Source organism: Hemitrygon akajei, chromosome 29, assembly GCF_048418815.1.
Source record: "Hemitrygon akajei chromosome 29, sHemAka1.3, whole genome shotgun sequence".
Lineage (NCBI taxonomy): Eukaryota > Metazoa > Chordata > Chondrichthyes > Myliobatiformes > Dasyatidae > Hemitrygon > Hemitrygon akajei.
In genome coordinates, this window is record NC_133152.1 from 26,054,087 (window position 1) to 26,080,350 (window position 26,264).

At 39.6% G+C, this 26,264-nt stretch overlaps 1 protein-coding gene across 1 annotated transcript; it reads left to right on the forward strand.

Annotated features, from left to right (window-relative positions):
* Positions 1-1,098: 1,098 nt before the first annotated feature.
* LOC140718355 (uncharacterized) lies at positions 1,099-26,264 on the forward strand. The gene is made up of 6 exons (XM_073031960.1): positions 1,099-1,741; positions 3,983-4,038; positions 11,549-11,768; positions 14,234-14,439; positions 23,609-23,805; positions 26,020-26,264. Exons 1-6 carry the CDS (start codon positions 1,175-1,177, stop codon positions 26,262-26,264), a joined length of 1,491 nt encoding a protein of 496 aa, XP_072888061.1. The 5' UTR covers positions 1,099-1,174.

The window sequence follows — 26,264 nt, forward strand, 5'->3', positions numbered from 1 at the left end:
ACCATCAACTGGGTTATATTATGGTTCATTACCTAGATCAGTTTGTACTGGCAAGTTCAGACAGAACACAGTACAGTTGTGGTTAGACAGCAGCACAAGGCACAATGCAAAAGATATGGTCTGCAACCAGCGATTGGTGCAGACCAACTTGGCCTGTGTTTCTCAAGGCAATGGGCAGCCATTGGTGCCTCTATTACCAGCAAGTGCTTCATATCGTGGACAGCAGTCCAATGTGGAACACTATAGACAGAATCATAACTTCCAAAATTCCATCAGAGACAAAGGCAATACAAACTCTACTTCCCTTGTGGAATCCAAACATTCAGAAAAAGAGTGGGTTTGGTACTTACAGGGATCTGAGAGAAATATGAACATTAATTGGAATAAGAGATTTGCTGAGATTATAAGCGAAATCAACAGAAAACAGAAAAAATACTTTCAAGGGCAAGAGAATGTATCTCCAAATCAGTTAAGCAGTCAGGGCATTCAATGTACAAGTCTCTTGGAAGCCTATGATTCACTGACTTCTGATTCTCCAAGTCGTTCTCTTTCTCAGGGAGGTTTTGCAAATAAAAGCCAATCATTGAAAAATGGACAGTCCAACTCACCGCACTCCATGTTTAAATCTTCCCAAGCATCTTCAAGTCTCCATCGCTCAATGCTCAGCCTAGATGATAGTCTGTGTAAGGCAAGGCCTATTTCAAACAAATCTGCAGATATTTGTGTGACCCAAAATCCTTTAAACTATTTGAATTTGCCTCTTGGAAATGAAAGGGCGGAATGTTCAGTAAATATGTATCCAGATAAATGCAAAGCACAAGGTATTTCAAAGATTCCAGCCTGTGATGGTTCTCTTTTACATAGTGGTTCTCTTCTGAATGATTCACATCCTCTGTTGCATGTGCGCGAACAGCATTTAAACACTAAGAATTTAACTTGTATTTGCAACATCCACGAGAATGCTGACAGTGGTATAATCAATTCTGAATCAGATGTTTGTAAGGATGACTGTCACAGAACCTCTCATTTTATTATTTCTGGTAGAAAGACCCTGAAAATGTCAGGCACACTCACTTTGCCTAACAAGGACATGAACAATTCACATGATTCTCACTATGCTGTGTGTCAAAAGAGTGCAGGCATTTTATGTCATCTTCCCACAAAGTCTGACTGTATGACTGAAATGGAGACTAATCAGAGAGTGCCAGAAGATAGAGAACAATCAGGTACTGAAGACATGTTCTCAAATGCTGTGGAAATTAGGAAAGAATTATCAGAAAAGTCCCCAGATAATTTTTTGGACCCCAGTCTGAAGTATCAAGTTAAGTCCCATTTTCCTATCATCATGAATAATACTTACAGAGCTGCATATGATTTGTGCATACTGGAGTCTACCCAGACTCCAGTTTATGAAGATCTTCCTCTTACACCTTTGCAGAGCAATTCATCCCAGGACAATTTCTACAGGTATACGCAGAAGGAAATATTAAACCTGAAGTCAACAGAAGTTGGAAAAAGAGCAATGGGAAATAGCCCGATCTCAGATTATTTTAGAAATTCCACCCCTTCAAGAGGAGAGGAAAATAATAAAGGAGAAAATGACCTCAACACGAAACAAAAAGATAATAGCACTTTGTACAATAGGGAACATGATCCAATTCTAAAGGAATTTTTAAAGGGCAATGTTGAAACAAAACAGCTCCTGCAAACATTCCCCTTGATGGACAGCAACATGCTAAAGGTAAGACGATTATGAACCTTGCCTAATCAAATATCTCAACAGTCCCTCTATCCTGGAAGGTATTACTAACTCTTAAAACCGGCTTCAAAATCTAATTAAATCTATTCTTTTACTGAGTCACTGGAACTGATTTGATGAGTGCAATGGACTTTTTGGTTAGCTATTTTGAATTTGGGTTATGGTGACTTCTAATTGCTTCAAGTGAGAGGATCTTTTTATTTATTGGTTATGCTGTTTGGTGGATTATTTGCCAGAAAAATAATTATGAATGTAGTGAAACTTACAAAATTTATTTCACTACATCATAGAGGGGATGTGTTTGATCATTAGATCAAAAAGCAGCTGCTGTGAAGATTGCAGGAGCTCACTGCAAATCAGACTACTCTGCTTCAGAATCATGAAATCTTACAGCACAGATGGGGACTATTCTATCTGCTGTGTCTTTGTAGACTTCTTGAAAGAGTTGTTCTGGTCTTTTTCATTTCTGTTTTCCCCATAGCTCTGCAAATGCTTGCCTTCATGTATTTATCAAATTGAATTTTGAATGTCTTTCTTGAACCTGCTTTAACTTTCTTTTTTGGGTAGTGTTCTCCAGATTGTGACTAACTTCTTTAAAAATTCATAATTTACTGCCCTCTGATTCATTTGCCAATTGTTCTGTTTACTGGCAATTGTACCAATGGAAATACTATTTTCTTTTCTGTTAGTTTTTTGTTATTTTAACACCTTTATTAAATCTCATTAGTAATTTTCTGTTCTAAGAAGAACAATCCCAGCTTTTAGATTTTCTGTATCCCTGATACTGCTTTTAGTAAACTGCCTTTATATATCTTTTTAAATACCTTAACATTATTTTGTGATCTTCAGTGTCCAGAATTAACATAATTCTCCACCTTAACTGACTGAAAGAAAGAATAGCATAATCTGAATTGGAGTGAACAAAACTATCATTGTTTAGACCAAGGGTGGCCAACCTTTTACATTCCATGCATCTTTTTTCACGCATGAGTTCAGATGCACCATGCAACTCTTGTACCCCCATTTAATTCTTGTAAAAATATGTTAATACAGACATATTTTGCAATTTTACATGATATATTGATTTAATATAAAAACAAGATAAACATTACTTACCTTAATGAGACTATTAACAAATATATTTTGTCTTCTTTTGATTTCTTCCTTTTACTTAATCACATATTCTTTCTGTAACTCAGACTCAAGCACTAGCTTCAGTTTTCCTTCTATTTCATTCTGACATTGTGTTTTATAGTATCTATTAAGATCATGTCTTCTATTATGTAAGAAAGTGTTATAACAAACAACGCACAACAGTTTTCTTGACAGACCCGCTATAAAGAAGAACTAATTTTCCCACTGTTCATTTTGCGCCACTTCTAATCATCCAATGCGCCACTTTTGGCGCATGCACCATAGGTTGACCATCCCTGGGTTAGACCCAAGATTGTGACTGCCTTGAATGCTACAACAGTTAAATAGCATACAGATCTGTACACTATTTTGCTAATGGCAGTTTGCAGAACAAGTGAATGCCCCACTCCTAACTTCTGCTCAGATATTTAAATTACTTTTAAGATCATGACATTTAGAGCCAACTAGAATTACACAATCCACATATTTTTTATATCATCATGTGAAATTTGGGTTACATTGTATGTTGGTGAGAGGACCACTTCCTGATTATTGAATAGATGCAGTGACCTTTCTGATGCTGATCAGTGAGAGTAGACTCGGTTGGGGAGCTGAAGAAGGAAGTAATTCTTTGAAGTCTGCAAATCTAACACAATGTTGTACAATTACATTGAAAAATGTATTGTGAGAGAAAGCACTTCAGTGTTTAATTTGAAATTCCTCTATAGACAACAAATCTAATTAATCCTCCAAAGTGTGTGAATTTAACTATCGAGCTAATCCACACAGAAATATTTCACCTTTTGAATGATGAAAATTTACAGAAACAGGAGTCAGAAGTGAACTGATAACCCATCTAACTGGATGTTACTAATAAGATAAAACTATATATACACACACACACACACACACACACACACACACACACACATATATATATATATATATATATATATATACATACATACATACATACATACATATATATATATATATATATACATAGACACACACACACAAGTTTGTGATTCTAACATTGTCTTGTCTTAAGCTATTGAACAGTACATTGCGGCTTTTTTTGTTCAACAGATTATGAAACTTCGTGGATATTCTTTGAATGATAGGACAAAGACACCAGTGGAGAGGTACGGCATTGTGTGGGGATTGGATGATAGATATTTAAAGCTCTTTGATACAATTACAGACTGTCTCAGTCACTACCAGAATGGTCAAGACAATATAGATGTTGGAGAAAGAATTTTTTTTCCCATTGAGTTTGGATGAGAATAGAACTAGAAGTCATTAGTTAAGGGGAAAGGTGAAATATTTAAGAAACATCTTGGGGACAACCTTCACTCAGTTCATGGAACGAGCTGTCAACGGAAGTGGTGGATGTGATTTTGATTTCAACATTTAAGAGAAATCTGGATAAGTACATGGACAGGAAGGGTATGGAGGGCTATGGTCCCAGTTGGATCGATGGGACTGGACTAGATGGGCTGAAGGATCTGTTTCTGTGTTGAAGTGCTCTATAACCCTATGATTTGTATTGACGTACTAGAAATAATGCTTCAAAGGAACAGGTAGGAAAGATTGGATTTGGCACAATGCATTCATTTGAAAAAGCTGCACATGGATTTCCTGAAGGCATTTGACACTGTTAGCTAAGCCATACAGAAGGTATTGGAAGAACTTAATGAGTTAGGCAGCACCTAAGGAGAGAAACGACCAGATGATGTTTTGGGTCAAAACCCTCCGTCAGGATAGGTAGATGAGCCCATATAAGGGCTCTTGACCTGAAATATCAACAATCCATTTCTTACCATAAATGTTAGCTAAGTTCCTCCAGCATTATGTGTGCTGCTCCAAATTCCAGCATCTGCATTCTCTTGTTTCCAGTCTACTGTTAGTTACTGTTATACTTGGAAGTGAGGACAAGTTATTGATCTCATGAGGTGATTAACAGAGTGGAGATATTGGGTATGTGATCATTACTTGAAATAAATGACTTGGAATGCCCTGCAATGATGATTGCTGGCCCCTCAACTAGTCAGTTGTATTCATTAATTACTTGGATAACACAAAGAGACCTACACAACTAAAGCTGACACTATCACAAAGATTTGTGGTACAGTTAAGAATTTAGACTGGGAGATTAAATTATAAAGGGGTACTGCTATATTTAAGTGATTCTTGCCCAATTTGTTCCCAATGTGAATAGATAAAAATATTATTTAAAATACAAAGCTGATGGAGAGAAGATTGGAAGAGACTTACTTGTATCTTAATCTATATAGATCACTAAAATTGCAAATAATATTTGAAGCAGTCTTTCCAAATTAAGAGCAAGCGGTAAGGAAGGAAGCTTTATTATAGTTACACAGGTTAGGCTGAGACATATTTATGTAGTTTTCAGCACAGCACTTCGGAAAGAATATAATCTTAAAATTATACAGCATGAAAAGGTCTTTTTGCATAACTTGTTCATATGAAACAGCAGGCACCTTTCTATGTTACCACATCACCCAATACTTGGTCCATTACTCAATGTCTCAAGTGTTCATCTCAGCAGTTTGTAAATATTATCAATGACAGCTTCAATCACTCTTTCAGCAGGCACATTCCAGAAGCTGGCTATGCTTTGTGTGAAGAAAGTATCCTTTCTATCCCCTATGAATCTATTTCCCTTTTTCATAAACCTATGTCCTCCAGATTTATCTGCCTCTGATATGAGGAAAAGGTTTCCTGCAGTGTACCCTATTTGTATCCCTCATGATTTTATTTACCACAATCATTTCTCCTCTTAACCACTCCCACTCCGGCAAGAAAAGTCCTTGCGTCTCCAGCCTCCCACCACTAATGAACTGCTGTTATACAGGTAGTTAATGTAGTTTGAGAAGTCATATAGGATATGGACCTTCATTTTCAGTGCATTGAATTAGGAGATTCATCATATTTCACCAGGTGAGTCTCCTCTGCATCTTCTCAAGCACTATTACACCCTTTCTATACCTTGATGACCAGAATTACACATAGTTCTCCAGCTGAGGTCTGACCAAAGTTTTATAAAGTTGGAGCATAACCTCCTACTTCTACATCCAGTGATACAACAAATGAAGTCCAGTGACTCAAATGCCTGTCTATCTGTACAGCCATCTTCAAATACTGTTCTTTGATGGAGTGCAGTACAAATCATTATAATGCTATTAGGGCTCAAAGAGTTAAGATTTCGTGCAGAGATTAACTAAATGTCTTGCATTCCATTGAATTAAGGAATACTTTGAAGGACTGATATAGAAACTATTTTCTGATATGACAATAAATGTGACTTGAACTTTTTCTTTGCTTGTGAAAGTGTAGATAGTAGACATAACCATAAAGTTAGAGCATTGGTTATTTAGCAAAGAAGTTAGGAAATGTTTCTTTGTATAAAAATAGTGCAAATGTGTCCCATTCAATTAACAATTTTAAATCTGATATCCACCAAGAAATAACAAGAGAACTCTTCAGAGGAACAAATACTTAATTCCAGGCTTAGAGCCTTTTAGGAATACACTTGACAATTCTGTAATTCTGTCCAATATTTTTAGTAAAAGTGGTAAAGGATCTTTACAAATCAGTAAGCAGCTGGATTAATAACACCCAATTGTAATGACAGGAGCACTGAAACTGTTTTGATTAATGACTGTATTTAAGTAAGGTTTAACCAATATTCTTGCACTGCTTTGTGCTCCGTTTCCTCAAGGCCCATGTTACTGACTTGTCTGGAAACGTAATTATATGATAGTGTTTTTTTCACTATATAATTGACAAATGATTTATTTTGGTGTGAAATATAATGGTAATTTCTGTCATTTAGCATTCTAGAAATTTGATCTAATACTTCTTATAGTGTGACATCCTTATGTTTTCCAATGTAATTTGTGATTTGTGTTGCACAGGATGATATCATTTATCAAGCAACGTTCTTTTTAGGTTAATTTGAACAATCTGGTCTTCCTGGAGGAAAATTGGACAGAAAACCCTATTAACTCCCTTATGTACTTTGTATTCTTTAGGCCATTTCCCCGACTTCTGTATTTCTGACTGCCACAATATCTAACTGATTAATGTAATTCCCACCTCAAAATTAGCCGTATATTAGATTCTGATGTCTCCCATTCCCATTTCCATTTTCCAACCATTGAACAAAGACCTCTGTTGCTTCCTTACCCCTTGACTATTCATCGCAGGGTTCTAATTTTCCCCTTCACCAACACATCTATGATGGGGCTCCTTATCACCCCAACCTTCCGTGATCAAGCTCCAATGCTGCTTTCCCTTGACCAAATAGCGCAGTGCTCTGATGCCTCATTCTGGTTTCAGTAAAGAAAATATGCACTGGTGTTTAGTTGTTCCTGAGGCTCTGAACCTTGGATGTTACTAAAATTTGCAGCATTAGACAAATGACTAAATAACCACTGGTTCCCTGCTGCTATCTCATTCTAACATACTACAGTTTCTAGGCCTAAATCTTTATTAATGTTAGTTACTTTCCCTCACACTGCCAAACTCAGGTGTTCTTTTATGAAATCAACTTTCACCTTTTTTTTGTGAGGTTAGCTCAGATAATGTACCAGGGTCATTAATCAAACATAGCCGCCCGGTGGTGTAGTGGCATTGGCACCGGATTTCAAGGCAAATGGTCCCGAGTTTGAATCTGGCTGGCTCCTTGCATGCTTTCCATTTGTGATGGGTTGAGTGTCGAGCTAGCAACTCGGCCTCATAAAAAAACTGTCATATGCTATGGAAACAGCAAAAATGCCGCCGATGTCCAACAAGGTGTGAAAAGGAACAGTAACAACAACAATTGATCAAACATAAATTGACATCAGAAACAACTATTAGAATTTCTCTTTAAAGGCTAGTAACCTATTTATTTATTCCCATAATTTATTGGGACGTGTATTGACTTTTTGTTGTACAAAGTTTGTATTTGTCTTGGTCTGACCCTGTGCAGTAATAGTGCTCAAATATGGGAACAAATATGTACAATTAGATCTAGTGTTTATTTGGCAGATTACAAACTCAGGTAGGTTTGCAATTTTGTTGTAAACAAATTAACTGCTTATTTATTAAGCACTAAGAAGGCTATTCAACCCATTACGTCTCCCATCAGAACAAATCTGTCCGCTTCATTCCTCTTATTTCCTTATATTCCATGTGCCCATCAACTGTCCTATAGTTCTTCTGAAACTAAATTACACTAATTTGCAGTATTAAAATAACGAACTAGTATGCCTTTAGAATGTGGGAGGAAACTGGAGCTCCCAGCAGAAACCCACACGTCACACTGCAGACTCCACACGACCAGCACCCAAAGTCAGGATCGATTCTGGGTGTCTGGAGGTGTGAGGCAGCAGCACTAACTGTTGTGCTGCCATGCCATTCTTTATGATTTTGTTGGATTTAATTTTATGCTGTCAGACCTGAGATTGTAAAGACCTAATTAATGTAAGTTTGGGTTGCTACACTTATGAATTTCAGGATGAGTCACAGATGGCAAATTGGAGTTTATGCTTTAAGATAATGGCCACTTTTTTCTATGTTTAATTATCATGTCTAATTTCAGGCAATGCACAAGGGATTGGAATCGTACTAATGTGCCAATATAATTTCATAATTATATTCAGCATTTGCTCCTATTAAGTGGTTACAAGGATGTAATGTTACACAGTTTTCTTTCAGAACCAATTTGTTTTACTTATTATCCAGCATCACTCTTACTGTACTGAATCATTATGAAACACTGGTTAGGCCCCAGCTAGAATATTATGTCCACACATTAGAATGACATCTAGGGCTTTAAGAAGGGTGTAGACAAGATTTGTAAGAATGATAGTAGAGGTGAAAGATTTCAGTTACTTTCTCTGAAAGCTTAAGAGGAGAATTAATAGATGCATTCAAACTCATGAAGGGTGTTGATTGAGTAAATGTGGAGAAACTGTTTCCATTAGTAAAAGGGTGGACATCCACAGACTAAACACATTATTGAAACAACCAGAGATGATAAAGAAAAGAAAATATGCTACCTGAAATGATGATGGAACCATATTCAATATTGACTTAAGATTGGAATTAGTAAATAGTCATATTGGAAGAAGTTGCAGGAATTTGGAGAAAGCTCAATGGATTGAGGCTAATTGGTTAGATCTCTATAAATGCTGATATAAGAATGATGGATCAAATGGTCGCCTTCTTGGTTTTCTTAATTCTTAGATCTTAACAGGATAGAGGTAAAACAAAATGGAAAGTACTCATCAAGTCAGGAAAGGAGAAACAAAGTTAGTATTTCAGGTTGAAGACCCTGTGTCAGAAACGGCAAGGGGAGGTGTTAAGCTGCAGGGAAGATGGGTGGGGAGGGGAGTTCCTCTGGGTAAAATGAGGGTGACCATGAGGATAAATTGTAAATCTGGTTATCTGTGCAATAAGCGAATGGGAACACATAGAGAGTGGAAGATTGGTAAAAGAGTTTGAATTGTAAATATGGAGCAGGATGAAGTGCCTGGCAGGTCAAAGTCAAAGTACATTTACTGTATTATCAAAGACAACCTTGAGATTCATCTTCTTACAGGCAATCATGTCTTCCAATTCCAGATAAGTTAAGTTGCCTACAGAGTAGAAGGCTGCAACATGCTCAGATGGATGATGAGATGTTCTTCCTCGTACTTCTGTTGAGTTTCACTGTAACAGTTCAGGTCACCAGACCGATAGTTTAGAGTGGGCGTAGTGGAGAATTAAAGTGGAGGCAACAGGAAGCTCAGGATGAATCCTGCAAACTGAATCCAAGTGATCACTCAACCTACATCTGATTCCTCCAATGTAGAGGTGATCTCACTGTGAACACTGAATGAGTTAATGTCAGAGATGTGGCCATTATTAATTATGAGCAGTGCAAGTTAGAAAACGCCTTGAAGATTGTATGCTGTATGTTCTTGGGAGGTAATAGGAATATTAATTTTGCCTGATGCAGAAAAAATCCATTTGCATTGAATTAGGAAAAAATATTTTCAAAGTGCACAGAAACACTTCAAATTTCATTGGGCTATTTTCAGCACTATATTGCCAAAATCATACATAGCAAAAGGCCTCTTTTGAGTTTATGGCCTTTGAGAGTAAATTGTAGACAAGTCTTGGTAATGAAACATTTGGGTGAGCACCATTTGAAAGATGATTTAGTCAGCATCTCATTCCCATCTCAGCTGGAGTTTGTTGAGTGTTCCTATTAAGTGAAGCATTTGCAGCAACTGCTGTTAGACTGTGTCTGTTTCCCGCTGTAAAAACACAGGGTCAGTGGGATGTCTCTTGTACTTTTGCGTTTCTATGGAGATGAGTACAGATGGGGCTCAGCGGGTTAGGAGTAGCCTGATGTAGAATAAATCTCTGTGTGATAGATTTGTGTGCTTAAGGAGAGTGTAATGGAAATAGCAGAAAAATTTTACTACAATCAAATCTTACAGTCTGTACAGGTAGACCAGAATTGGTTTGGGACAAAATGAATTTTGTATTTGGGGAGTAAGTTTATAGTCTATACTTTGAAAAATAATTTAAACCAATTTGAAAGAGGCAAATGCTTCAAATGAAAATGGAATTCTTTCTGTATGTTTTACCATCCAAACACGAATGTTTAAACATTTGATGCTTGTAAAATTGAGGAATTTTAAGGTGCACCCATATGATTGTAACAAAATATGTACAGTATATAAGTAAGCTGTGAATGTCAAATGAAACAGTTTCACTGATAACTGTTGTCTGCTGAATTGATGAATTTTGGTTCATATCTCCCAAGTGTTTTTGTAGAGAGGGAGAGCGGGGAGAAAACATTCATTATTGGCACATTTTACAAGAGGCACCATTACAGTGAGACAAAGCTCAAAGTGTTATTGATAAAGTATTTATTTGTATTTCTTGCTTTATGAACCACCAGTGCATTGTTGCGTGTCTTCAGTAGCACATCTTAAACTGAAAACAATAAAATACCCACTGAGCAGAGCAAGATTTTTGCAAAACCAAATTACTGGAGATTCTGGAAATTCTGTATATGAACACAGAAAATACTGATGGTACTCACTCTAGGTCAAACAGTTTCCGTGGAGTAAGTATCAGAATTAACATCTAAGTCAATGGCCTTTTCGTTGGACAGTTTCTGAAGAGTGACGATTTACCTGAAAAGTTCACTCTAGTTCATACTTTACCTTTGTTCTTGACCACTTGAGATTTTTTGTTGATTGATCATTAACCAGCTTGACAATGATTGAGTTTGTTGGATGTCCTGTCTTGTTTAAAAACCTGGCCTACATGGGTTTAAAAACTTGAGAAAATCTATAGATGCAGTATGTTGCTTTATGGGTTTAGTTTGGGTTCCATTGTTCATTTGAGTGGAAATGATATCAGAGTTCCTAGAAAGTGGTGAGACTAGAGCCAATGAGAACAGCATGAAGAGTTAGCACCTTCAGAAGATGAGGAAAGAAAATTGGGATGAGCAGGCAAGAAAAAGAGATCCTATTTAATTTAGAAGTTTCATTGACGATCATTGATAAAGTTGGGTATGTTGTTCCCCTTAGGTACGAAGTTGTGTGTATGTGTGGAACTGACTTTGATATTTCCTTTCTTTAGCTACTTAAAATCATATCACGAAAGACTCCTATCACGGTGCCTTTGTGCTTGGCACAATTCCACGCAACAGCGCTACGCTTCAGCTATATCGCTGCAGAAACGCCAGTTATTGAGGAAAGGGTTGCAAGCATTGCATTGGGCTGTACAGTTCACCCAAATGCAGAAGCAATTTCTGGAGAGAATTCAATACAGACGAGTCCTGGCTCATTGTTTTAATCAAGTGAGTGTAGCAATCAACTAAGCCATAAAGAGTTAATAGTAGGCATGTGGGCAGGCCTTCATAGGCATTGTATGGTTAACTCTAAATTACTTAGTTATTAGAACATTCTTCTCCCAGTGCCTCTCCCCTCTATGTGGTGTCTAAATGCAAATGAGTGAGATGCTGGTTTTTAGATGGAAATTCAGATTTTTGCTCCCATTCTATCATTCCATATATAGTTCCTCCTCCCTGTCTCCAACACACTTCCAACAAAACTACTGAAGTTTGTGGAAGAGAATGGAGTTTGGTTTAATATATTTGAGTGGCTTAAATGCATTCTGTAAATCCCATGAATTAGCTACATTGTATTGAAATTCTCCTAGCTCACAGATCAGCAGGCAAGATGCCAAAACCACACAATTTGAACCCCAGCTTTGCTAGTAACATGTGCAATCATGAAGGTTTATGCATTGGATATTGAAGTATGAATATAAAGTAGGACTTTGAGTAATGTGATGGTGTGGTTTTGTGGGGAAGAGCTGGTTGGTCATGGAGGGAGAGTGCAGTGTTGATGTTAATACTTAAGTCTGATGATGAGGAAAAAGTGAAGTGCCTTATTATCTAAAAGCCTTAGCGGTTAGTAAAACTATTATTCCCTATACAATGATACATATTTAAACACACACAATTTTACTGCCAATTGCTAGTTTACTTGCATTTATTAAATGTTTTTGGCAGTTAAAACTTTTGTGATTTTATTCTGCTACTCATGGATGACTCATAATAAGGGAATAAAAATTAAAGCAGAGAACATAGACATACAGTTCAGAAGCAGGCCTTTCAACCCATCACTTCAACACGTACAAACAAGCTGGAGGAACTCAGCAGGTCGGGCAGCATCCATTGAAATGAGCAGTCAAAGTTTCGGGCCGAGACCCTTCGTCAGGACTGAAGAAGGATGGGGCAGGAGCCCTATAAAGAAAGTGGAGGGAGGGTGGAAGGTGCCAGGTGAAAAACCAATCAGAGGAAAGATCAAGGGGTGGTGGAAGGGAAGCAGGGAGAGGATAGGCAGGAAAGGTAGATAGATAGATACTTTATTCATCCCCATGGGGAAATTCAACTTTTTTCCAATGTTCCATACACTTGTTGTAGCAAAACTAATTACATACAATACTTAACTCAGTAAAAAAAAATGTGATATGCATCTAAATCACCATCTCAAAAAGCATTAATAATAGCTTTAAAAAGTTCTTAAGTCCTGGCGGTAGAATTGTAAAGCCTAATGGCATTGGGGAGTATTGACCTCTTCATCCTGTCTGAGGAGCATTGCATCGATAGTAACCTGTCGCTGAAACTGCTTCTCTGTCTCAGGATGGTGCTATGTAGAGGATGTTCAGAGTTATCCATAATTGACCGTAGCCTACTCAGCGCCCTTCGCTCAGCTACCGATGTTAAACTCTCCAGTACTTTGCCCACGACAGAGCCCGCCTTCCTTACCAGCTTATTAAGACGTGAGGCGTCCCTCTTCTTAATGCTTCCTCCCCAACACGCCACGTGAAGAAGGAATGTAAGGGGAAAGCACTATGGGTAGTAGAAGAAGGGAGAATAATGAGAGAGGTGATAGGCAGCTGGAAGAGGAGGCAGAGTGAAAGTGGGATGCCATGCTGACCCATCTATTCTAATCCCATTTATTGGCAATGTCGTCATTGTCGTCATCATCGTCAACATCTTGTGCTGTGTTGTATGACATGGACAGTCATGGTGTCCATGACCGTGATCCATAATTGTCCTTGGCAAATTTTTCTACAGAAGTGATTTGCCATTGCCTTCTTTTGGGCAGTGTCTTTACAAGACAGAGACTGTACATCCATTATCAATACTTTTCAGAGATTGTCTGCCTGGCATCAGTGGTCGCATAACCAGGTCTTGTGTTATGCACCAGCTGCTCGTACGACCACCCACCACCTGGTTCCATAGCTTCACGTGACCTTGATCGGGTGGGGGGGGGGGGGGAATGGTGGTGGTTAAGCAGGTACTACCCAGGGGTGACCTGCTGGCTAGCAGAGGGAAGGAGCCTTTGGTAGAGACATATCTCCACCCTGTCACCCATTAGCAATGTAACATTGGCAATTCACATGCTCATCCAACTACTTTTTAAATATAGTGAGTACCTACCTCCACCACGCTTCAGTCATCTATGCAGGATTTTCTAGCCATCCTTGTACCAGCTGTATATTAATCTGAATATCTGAGGGAGTTTCTAGGGCAGAGAATTAGTTCTTGCCTTTGAGTGCAATTTGAAACACAAAAATGAAAAAAAGTCTGAAACTAATAAAAAAAAGTAATGAAACCACAAAATGTTAGAAAACGGAGATATATTTTTATTGCTTTAATGTGTGAAATTAAGCCTATAGAGTATATTCCTTTTTTCAAGAAACTTTAAGGAAGTGGTTACACTGATCTTTTTTTTATCATCTCTCGGACAGTGGAGGTGTGCAGCAAATGCTAGCCAATGCCATCTGACAACCAGAGCTCCAAATGCAGTCAGCAAATCCTGTTCTGTTCGCCTGGGGACGTTGGCCACACTGCAGCAGATACTTGGGACAAACATTTACAGATACTGGCAGAAACAATGCAAGCATTTACAACATGAGGATGTACAGTCCCCGAGTTTATCTGGTTTACATAGCAAGTAAGAGTGAATGTTTGTATCACAACTGTTTAATGGTCAGTTTATTCTTAGAGCTACTACAATGACCTCCTGCTGTTATGGTCATCTTCTTGACCTTGGAGCTCAGTATCACATTGGACAGAGCTTGCACTTACAGGACTATTGTGGAATTCTCTTTTGTCACTTTTGATGAATTTTGCAATTGGGCTGTTGCAGCTGGTGTCAAATCTAACTACAAGAATTTCCAGTTACAAACTAAGCTGAAATTTATAAATATATATGGTGTAAAGAAATGGTGTAGGTTTGAAGTCTAAGTGTGAATGTAGCCAGAGGAAATGAATTATGTATATAGAATAGAGCCAGCTGGTGTTGAATGATAGAGCATAGGCCTTCTCTCTCACAGGGTGTAGCTGCAGTAGTAATCAGTTCTGAGCTGATGATAAACTGCTTTAAAGTGGGACCCCCAACAGTGAGCTGAGTTCTTTGCCTAGAAATGCAATCACTTTATGTTGCTTTTTTAAATTAGTGTTGAGCAATTTTATTCTGGAATGAAATGCAATAAGTATCACATCCAGGATGTTTTGCATCACTTTAAAATTTGGATCACTTTAAAATTTCAGGCGTAAGCCACTTTTGTGCACTTGATTCAATTTCTATATCAGTTTTGCCGGGGGTAACCTTGTGCCCTGTATAGCTTTGCTTTTAGATCTTTGCGGATGAATTTCTGCAGAGACTGACTGTCATTAGACACTCCAGTGGCAATTTGCTTTTCGCATTTCAATGTTGGATTGGGATTACCTTATTTTTCTTTCAACCTCCTGACCCCAACCCCCATCTGGTACCATCCCACCACTTCCTGAGGTCGATCCTGCCCCCTCAAGGCAAATACCTTAATCCCTTCCCTGGGGCTGACCACGTGAGACCTCTCTGATCCACCAAAATCCAACCCCCACCCTTGACACTTCACCGTCCCATCCATCTGATCCTTCAATCGCCTGAGGCTTACAATGGAAATATCCAAAATTTCCCCGTCTACTACTACTGTGGCCCCTCCATTTCTAAATTCAAAGAGTTGTCAATTCAGAGATGCTCTTCTGCAGACCTCTGTTGTAACATGTGGTTATTTGAGTTACTGTTGCCTTTCTGTCAGTTTCAACCATTCTCCTCTGATTAACAAGACAACACACACAAAATGCTGGAGGAACTCATCAGGTCAGGCAGCATCTATGGAAAAGCATAAACAGTCAATGTTTTGAGCTGAGACCCTTCATCAGGATTGGGAAGAAAGAGGAGAAATCGGAGTTAGAAGGTGGGTGGAGGGAGGTGAGGAACAATTTGAAGGTAAATGGTGATAGGTGAAACCGGAAGATGGGGAGGGGGTGTAGTAAAGAGCTGGGAAGTTGATTAGTGAAAGGGAGAGGGCTGGAGAAGGGGGAATCTGATAGGAGAGGATAGAAGACCGTGGAAGAAAGGGAAGGAGGAGGAGTACCAGAGGGAGGTGATGGGGAGATAAGGTGAGAGAGGGAAACAGGAAAGGGGAATGGTGAAGGAGACAAGGGAAATTACTGGAAGTTAGAGAAATCGATGTTCATGCCATCAGGTTGGAGGCTACACAGGTGGAATATAAGGTGGATGTTGCTCCTCCAACCTCAGTGTGGCCTCATTACGGCTGTAGAGGAGGCCATGGACTCACATCTCATAATGGGAATGGGAAGTAGAATTGAGATGGGTGACTACCAGGAGATCTCATTTTTTCTGGCGGATGGAGCATAAGTTCTCAGCGATGCGGTCTCCCAATCTACATTGGGTCACACTGATATACAGGAGGCCACACCGGAAGCACCAGATACAGAAGATGTTTTCAACAGCCTCGCAGCTGAAGCATTGCCTCACCTGGAAGGACTGTTTGGGGCCTTAAATGGTAGTGAAGAAGGAGATGTAGAGGTATGGCATTTGTTCCTCTTGCAAGGATAAGTACCAGGAGGGAGATCAGTGTGGAGGGATGAGTGGACAAGGAAGTCGTGTGGGGAGCAATCCCTGCAGAAAGCGGAAAATGGGGGGAGGGAAAGATGTTCTTGGCGGTGGGATTCAGTTGAAGGTGGCTGAAGTTGTGGAGAATTATGTGCTGGATACGGAGGCTGGAGGGGTGATAGGTGAGGACAAGAGGAACTCTATCCCTAGTGTGGTAGTGGGAGGATGTGGGTGAGGGCAGTGTTGAAGAAGGAGGACATCTTAGTAGTACTGGAATGAAAAGTCTCATCCCAAGAGTAGATGCAGTGGAGATGGAGGAACTGAGAGAAGGGGATTTTTACAAGGTATAGTATAATATAGTCCAGGTAGCTGTGAGAATCAGTGGGTTTATAAAAGATATCAGTAGATAGACTGTCTCCAGAGACAGATACAGAGATCGAAAAAGGGGAGGGAGGTGTTGGAAATGGACCAGATAAATTTGAGGGAACAATGGAAGTTAGAGGCAAAGTTGATGAAGTCAATGAGCTCAGCATGAGTGCAGGAAAGTTGGGGACCGATACCAGTGTAGGCTTGGAACGTGGGCTGGTCCACATAGTCGATTTTTAAAAAAGCAGGTTTAGCTGGGATCTATGTGAGTGCCTGTGGCTACACCTGTGTTTTGAAGGAAGTGGGAGAAGCTGAAGGAGAAATTATTGAGGGAGAGGATCAGTTAAGCCAGATGGAGGAGAGTAGTGGTGGAGGGGGAACTGGTTGGGTCTGTTGTTCAGAAAGAAGCAGAGAGCTTTAAGGCCCTCCTGATGGGGGATGGAGGTGCACAAGGACTAGATATTCATAGTGAAGATGAGACAATCAGAGCCAGGGAACTTGGAAGTCATTGAAAAGATCCAGAGCATGTAAGTGTCACAGATGTAGGTAGGAAGGGACTGAACTGGGGGGGGGGGGGGGGATAAAACAGAGTTGAGGTTTGCAGATATAAGTTCAGTGATGCAGGAACAGAGAGAAACAATGGGTCTACCTGGACAGGCAGGTTTGTGTATCTTGGGTAGGAGGTAGAAACAGGAAATGCGGGATAAGGGAATTATGATGTTGGTGGCAGTGGATGAGAGGTCCCCAGAGTCGGTAAGATCAATGATGGTGTGGGCGACAATGGCCTGGTGCTCCTTAGTGAGGCCTTCTTCGAGGGGTAGATAAGGGGAGGTGTTTGAGAGTTGTCTGGCCTCAGCAAGATAGAGGTCAGTCTGCCAAACTACTACAGCACCCCACCCCCTTATCTGTGGGTTTGATGATGAGGTTAGGATAAGTGTGGAGAGGTAAGGTTAGAATCAGAGAGAGAAGTTTTATAGTCGAGACATTTGATGTCTCACTGGCAGTTAGCAATAAAAAAAAAATCCAGAGCAGGCAAAAGACCAGAGTGGGGTGTCCAGGAAGAGGAGGAGGGTTGAAGACAGGAGAAGGGATCATCGGTGCAGGCTGGAGAGTCCATGACAAAGAAGTAGGCATGGAGATAGAGGCAACAGAAGAAGAGCACAGCATCATGTTGGGTGCAGAACTTACTGATGTGTGGGCGCAGGGGGATAAAGGTGAGACCTTTACTGAGGACAGAATGTTTTGCCTCAGAGAGGGGAAGTCAGAGGGAATTATGAAGACAGCATGGATGAGAGCTGGGATCGGGGGAAGGGGGTGGAGTGTTGTTATTAGTGTCTAATGAGCGGGGAGGGTTGAGGGAAGGTGGGGTTGGAGGAGCCAAGAACTGATGGTGGGACATGAGAGACACAGGATTGCAGAGTGGTTGTGGGAGAAGGGGAGACTGGGGTTCCAGCGGCAGTGTGTAAAGTCTCAGCCTGGAGATGCTGTTGGTCAAGATCCAGGCTGGAGTCGGATTAACAAGGTGTTTTGCCCACAGAACTGCCACTCACTGGATGTGTTTTGGTTTTCACACCAGTCTCTGTAAATTCTAGAGACTGTTGTGTGTGAAAATCACAGGAAATCAGCAGTTTCTGGGATATTCAAGCCACCCCATCTAGCACCAACAATCATTCCACAGTCAAAGTCACTTAAATCAGTTTTCTTCCCCATTCTGATGTTTGGTCTGAACGACAACTGAACCTCTTGACCATATCTACATGCTTTTATGCTTTGAGTTGATGCCATATGATTGGCTGATGAGACATTTTCATTAATGAGCAGATGTACCTCCTAAAGTGGCCACAGACTGTAGGTTGTGGCATATTGTGTGGCTGTATACTTTAAGTAAGCAATGTGTGAATATGACATTGAGATCTTTAATGGTGCGGAGAAAGGGGCTGCTTTGTAGGTAGGTGGAACAGTCATGGGCAAAGGAGGGTTCTTTAATATAGACAAAGGCAGGTTTTGATTCATCATGTTTTTAATCACTCAGAAGGAGATTATGTTGATAGAGCACAATGAATGCTTGGGACAAGTCCTTCATTTAAGTATGTCATATACAATGAACAGTCCCATCTTTTAAAGTACATCCCAGGCACATTTTAGATCTGTATCCCAATGATATTCATTGTGAGATAGATTTAATGTACCATTCATTGCAGTTATTACTTTCTAATTAATAGTTGCTTCCAAATGTTTGATGTTTTCTTGCTCTGGCTGTTGACCCAACTGAAGAATTTTCTGAATCTCCTGAGTGCAGGGAGTAAAGGAAGTGTAATGGAAAGGGAAGTACTTTCATAGGAAAGTTTCAGGTACTGCTATCTCAGCACTGGAATCTGTGCACAAGACTGTGTGATCATTAACTCTTACAAAGATCAGTCTGGGTGATACTTGCATCATCCCAATTCGTTTGTGTTACTTGCAACAGTCTGATTGATCCATTGATCAAATTCTCAACAGGTCAGGCAACAACGGGTGTAGTTCACCGTACTGCACTCAAATAATTTCTGCTTTCAGTAATGCTGCTATGTTGGATGTGGATGGCCAGAATGAACATTATTCAGTCTCCCACGCTTTTCATTCTCACGTTCTCAAAAGTAAGGAAATACCAGAAGGTTGTCTGGATGTGTGCCTTGATTTGATTAGTCACATACACTTCAGCATCTTTGATTCTCTTGACTTCCAAAGATCTGGAATCACCCTTTGGATAACCAAAGGATATTGGCCATGGAATATAGACATACAATTAAGCAATACCCAACAGGAGTCATCCATATTAAATGAGTAAGTCTGTTGTACACCTCATTTTAACAGATGGAAAAACAGTGAATTTAAGTTGCATAACAATTCTGTTGGCATTTGAAAAAATAAGTTATTTCCCATCTTGAGTGAGCCTTTTGCTGATAAGATTTCAGGACATGCATATCCTACTCTAGGTTTATAGTATTTTATGGCTCATTCCATGCTTATTTCTGATTTCCACATTACTAACCATGACCATCTTTTGCAAAAAGTCGAGATTTCATTAGTTTAGTTCATTAATTACCCAAGCTCTGACATCAAAATCACATTTTAAAATTTATACTGCAAGACTTAACCTTCCAACAAACTTCTATTTATATCAGATGAAAAATACAAGGAGCTTCAGTAAAAATAAGCAATTTGTTTTTATTCAAATTATCAGCCAAGTTCAAATTTACTGGAGTGAGTTTTGGCCTTTTCCAAAGGAAACCAGAGGGAGCACCCAAATAGTACTTTATGACCCAGTAAAATTATTGATTACCACAGATGAGGTAGCTGACATATGCTATGATGTCAAAGAGATTGAAAATTAGTCCCCTGGCCCAGAATTATAACTTGTTGGTTATAATGAGTGATTGGTTCCTGGGATATCAGCTTGAAGTCATTTGTCTTCAGTATTCTTCTCTTTGCAGAAGAGGGACTGTGCATTGGCTTCAGGCTGAGGGAGCTGTCACTAAGTACATGTGGCAAGCAGGACAGGTGCACTCTGTCAGGTGAGATTAGTATCCTTCGGGTGGGTTAATAAATGATGAGGTTTCAAAGACTCGTTGATGATTCATTATGAGGGTGCTGTTTTTCCTCACCGCTGACTACTGATGCATAGCTTTCTGTAAGACCCTTATAGCTACTCTTGAGCTCTGCAAGTGGAAACTAACAGCATGCAAAACAAAGTTATGCCTTCTGGTGGGGAAGAAGCAGCTGTGCGCAATGCTTAATGCCTGGCGAATTCACAGCAAGGAACCACAAGTAATTTGCACTCTGCTTGTTGGAGTCTGCAATAGACAGCTGCATCTTTAAGTGTTAGAGCTTGGAAGGGGAGAGCTGAACAAGACTGAAATGATCTACATTCATTTTTAAACATCAGTTTGAAATATAATGCACAATAATTACTGGTTTATTATATTTACACAATTCCTCATTTTTATCTGTTGAATATATTACTCTCTACCTCCCTCTATTTTCCCCACAGGCCTGCAGTTTTAACTCTTCAAATATTTATCTGAATCCTGTTCGAAAGTTATTATTGATTCTGCTTCCATCTCATTTGTATACTGTATCACAGATCAAAAAATCTCATGGTGCAAAACTTTTCATCTTCTCTGAATCTTTTGTAGTCATTTCAAATCAGTATGTACATGCCAGTGGATGCAGTTCCTCATTTACTGTATCAACACCTTTGTACCATCAGGGTACACGGTTCCATAAGATCATAAGAGAATGGCAGAATTAGGCCATTCGGTCAATCGAGTCTGCTCCGGCTTTCGAACATGACTGATTTATTTTCCTTCTCAACCTCTTTCTCAATCTTGCCTGTTCAACATAACCTTTGATGCCCTTACTAATCAAGAAGCTATCAGCGTTTGTTTTAAATATTCCCAGTGTCTTGGCCTCCTTAACCATCTGTGGCAATGAATTCCACAGATTCACCATCATATGGTTGAAGAAGTTCCTCCTCATCTTTGTTCTAAAGTGACACTCTTGCTGAGTCCTTTGGGCCTGAATTCTCTCACTATTGGAAACATCTTCTCCATATCCACTCTGGGCCTTTCAGTATTCAGTAGGTTTCAGTGAGATCCCCCTCATTCTTTAAAACTTCAGCATGTACAAGCCCAGAGCCATCAAACACTCCCCTTAACAAGATAAATTCCTGTGGCTTTATAGGAAAGATACTGGCATGGAGAGAGGAACGGCTGACAGACAGGAGGCAGCGAGTGGGAATAAAGGGGGTCTTTTCTGGTTGGCTGCCAGTGACAAGTGGTGTTCCTCAGGTGTCAGTATTGGGACCGCTACTTTTCACATTGTCAATGATTTGGATAATGGAATCGATGGCTTTTTGGTAAAGTTTGTGGATGCTACGAAGATAGGTGGAGGGGTAGGTTGTGCTGAGGAAGCAATGCGATTGCAGCAGGACTTAGACAAATTGGAAGACTGGGCAAAAAAGTGGCAGATGGAATACAATGTTGGGAAATGTCTGATAATGCATTTTGGTTAAAAGGAACAATAGTGCAGACTATTATCCACATGGGGAGAAGGTTCAAACATTAGAGGTGCGGAGTGACTTAGAAGTCCTCGTGCAAGACTCCCAGAAGGTTAATTTTACAGGTTGAATCTGTGGTAAAGAAGGCAAATGCAATATTGGATTTAATTTGAGGGGAATAGAATATAAAAGCAAGGAGATAATGCTGATGCTTTATTAGAAACTAGTCAGGCTGCACTTGAGTCAACAGTTTTGGGCCTCATATCTTAGAAAGAAGTGTTGTCATTGGAGAGAGTCCAAGGAGGTTTAGAAGATGATTCCAGGAATGAAGGGGTTAACACATGAGTAGCATTTGGCAGATACAGTGGTGGTGCGGGGGGAATCTCATTGAAACTAACTGAATGTTGAAAGGACTGGGTAGGGTGGATGTGGAGAGTATGTTTCCTGATCATTCAGTGCATCAAAGGATATGGCGAGCAGGCAGGCGTTTGGGGTTGACAGGGACCTGGAATCAGCCATGATGGAATGGCAGAGCAGGCTTGATGGGCTGAATGGCCTAATTCTGCTCCTATGTCTTATGGTCTCATACATCAACTCTTCAAATTCAGAATTATTCTTTTAAGCCTCCTCTGGACCCCTTCCAATTTCAACACATCCTTTCTTAGATAAGGAACACAGAACTGCTCACACTACTCCAAATGTGGTTTGATCAATGCCTTATCAACCATCAGCATTACGTTCTTTCTTTCATATTCTAGTCCTGGTGGAATATTGCATTTGTCTTCCTGCCCACTGACTAAATCTGCAAGGAGTTAACCTTTAGGGAATCCTGCAATAGGACTCCTAAGTGCCTTTATACCTCCAATTTCTGAATTCTCTTCCTATTTAGAAAATAGTCTACGCCTTTATTCCTTCTACTAAAATGCATGACCATACACTTCCCTACACTATATTCCATCAGCCACTTCTTTGCCCATTCTTCTCATCTGTCCAAGTCTTTCTGTGGACTTCCTACTTCCTCAACAGTGTCTTCCTTTCCACCTACCTTTGTATTTTCCTCAGACTTGGCCACAAAGCCATTAATTCTGTCATCCAGGTCATTAACATATAATGTGAAAAGTAGCAGACACAACAATGACTCCCGTGGAACACCACTAGAAACTGTCAGTCAACCGGAAAGGACACCCTTTATTCCCACTCTTTGCTTTCTGCCAGTCAGCCAATCTTCTGTCCATGCCAGTATCATTCCAGATAATACCATGGGATCTTATCATGCAGCCTCACATGTGGCACTTTTTCAAAGGCCATCCAGTGCTGAGCTAATTCATTTTAGCTAGATGTTATTAGGGATCCTACAGCTGTTCAGGACAGGATTTAGGCATGTTTGGTCCTTAAGTACTTAGTCCAGGCTCACGCAAAAATAGGTACCTAGGGATCTGTCAGAAGGGAACCACTACAGAAGGAATCAGACTTAATGCTTCCAGGAGAGGTTGGAAGATTAAAATGAGGAGAAAAAGACGCTAAACCTTCTTTGAAAATTGCCCTACGCAGCACAAATGCTTGACTGAGAACTTCAGAAGTCCTGGAGGTGGGGTGTCAACATGTGGTAGTTCCTTTTGCTGTGTGTAATTGGCCCTCACTGTGAACTGTGATGCACAGTTTGGAGCAAGGCTGTCAAAGTTTACATCAGTTATCCAGGGATTTCCCTGCAGCATTAAAGTGATAAATAATTTTTCTCATCATGATGCACTGTTGAATATACTAGTTGTGACTCTCCATAGCTCTGACCTATGCTTTTTGTGCTCCTCTTTGTAGGGACTGCTTTGAGGCACAGGCACAGTTTTTTGCACAGGATTGTGCCTCCCAACACACCTTATTCAGGAATCATGCTAAAATATTGGAGAGTTGCTTCCTACATTGGCGCACACTATTACACATAAAACGTGGGAAGAGAGTGGCTATACTGCACCTACTTCAACTGTGCAATACAGAGCTGCAGCAACAGACTACAGGTTTGAGCATGAGGGAAAGTCATAATCTTTCTATAGATCAAGTGTATGAACCTGCTCAGTAAACTTTTAATTAGAGTTTAAGAGAAATAGAACAAAGTCCTGTATTGCTAATAGTACAGTGGCGCTTGATAGTTGTTTAACTAATTTGGATTATCATTATAATATAGAAAACTTGGCAGCGATTTATATACAATAAAGTCCCATAAATAAAAATATGTTAAGGACCAGGTAGTTAATTTAGTGATTTAGTTGGTTAACTGGCATTTTTGGCGAGTATCTTTCTTACATTATAAATAATGCTGTGTACTTGAGCACTCTAGTGAGTGAATTCACACCACCATCTGACCTCCCCCTCAGCCCACCTTCGGCAGCAGAGCACGTTCTCGATATTGTCTGTGTTATGCACTCAGATCTCTGATATTCCTTGTTTTGAACAAATGGTACAAATGAGATTTTAATCTCTAGTTTTGTTTTAAATTGTCAAAGGTGTATTGATATGATTGTAATCTGGCAAACTGTTCTGTAGAAGAAGAAAACATATAGAAACTTTGAACGAGTTTGCTGCTTTTTGATGAATTTGGACAATGTAGTCACCCCTCAGCCTTTTGTCCCTGCATTTCCATTGTGGAGAATAATGATTCCAAAGAAGGCTAACTTGTCACTACTAACCTGAAATGTAATTTGCTTGTATCTGCTAAACATCAGATTTGTTAAGTGAATGTGATATAGTCAACCCTGAAAAAGACTACAGATATTCATCTAAATATGCCAAATTAATTTTGCTGTAGATTAGTGTGAGATGATGAAGAAGAATCTGGCTGAAAACAATTCAGAGGTGCTAGGTGACTGAAAAGGTCAGCAAACACGGACAGACAGGTTAACAGGACTATTAAAATGCTACTCTACTACTGGATATAATTTCCAGAATAGAAACGATAGCACAAAAAATCTGTAAACTTGTTTGACCCTGGTTAGAGTATGTGAGCATTTCTGATCCCCAACTCCACTGGGTAGGAAGTACAGAAGCCTTTGGTCCCACACCACAAAGTTCTGTTATTAACCTACAACCATCAGGCTTCTGAAGCAGTGTGGATAATTTAATTCACCATTACTCTGAATTGACTCTTTGACCTACTTTTAAGGACTCTGCAGGTATCGTTTTCAGCATTTTTTTAATTTGCACAATTTATCTTCTTTTGCACATCAGTTACTTGTCATTCTTTGTTTACGTATAGATTTTTGTGAAAGTCTATTTTATTTCTTTTTCCCTGTGTAAATGCCTGCAAGAAAGCAAATCTCAAGATAGTGTATGGTAACATATATGCACTTTGAACTATGAAATACAGAGTAAAGATTGAAGATGCTCAGACTCTTCTATGGGCGACTTGACAAGTATTTTACACTATATATTGTTTTGATAAAGTGGATATAGAAGTGATGGAGATTGCTAAGGTAGGGGTAATTTACAAATTCATGGCATTATATCTGATAAGTTACTGTGATGTAGAACCTACTAACATAGGATTCAATAGTGAGAAAAGGCCTGGATAAATTTAGGATTTTTTTGAGTAAATGAGGCAGAAAGATACAGATGGAGTTTGGTAAAATGGAGTTAACTACCAAAGTATATCAGTTGGGCTGAATTGCCTGTGCATATGATGTAAATCCTCTACAATTCAATTGGCTATGTCTTGGGTGTATTCAGAATCAATGCCATTCTGCCAAACCTAGATGTTACACTCTTAGTCTTAATTGACGTTATTGTCCTAGCAAACCTTCCTAGCTGTACCAATTCCAGGATCTGTGCCGTGTTGCTGGACCTACGGAAAAATCTTATGGATGCCTGTAATTGGAAATTTAATTATAAACGGTGATACATCTAGCTTACTACTACCCTCTGCTGATTTTTACCAGGTACTGCGGTGGTTTGTCAGAACACTTATTTTTTCAAGAGGCCGTTATTACTGATTTAGTTCAGTACACAAGGCCTTTTGATAGATGGGCAACTGCACTGGTGAAGAAACCAGACTCCTTGTAGTGAAATTCCTCTCCCTTTTCTGATTACTTCTTATACCAGCTCTTCTCTACTTTGCCATTGCTACCCTAATTTCCAATCGCTCTCTCATAAGGAAAGGAGTAATCTCTCACAATTGTAAATTCAATGCCTTGATTCTTCCAGCCAACCTAGTCTCTTTTCTATATTTCTCTGTTTAGCTGTTAGTTGTCAGAATTATGGGAAAGATAATGACCACAACAAAAATGAAAAATATGAAATGTCTCTTCAACTGGACGACGTTCATATAACTCATGAAGAACTGCATTCATATGGCGGTGTTTGCCTTGAACAGTCATCTCAGCCACAATTCCAGGACAGTAGAGAGGAGCTGCACAAACTTCAAATAGCTAAGTATGATCTGGATGTTGGAGACAAGGATATAAATGGAGGCAATGGAATGTAA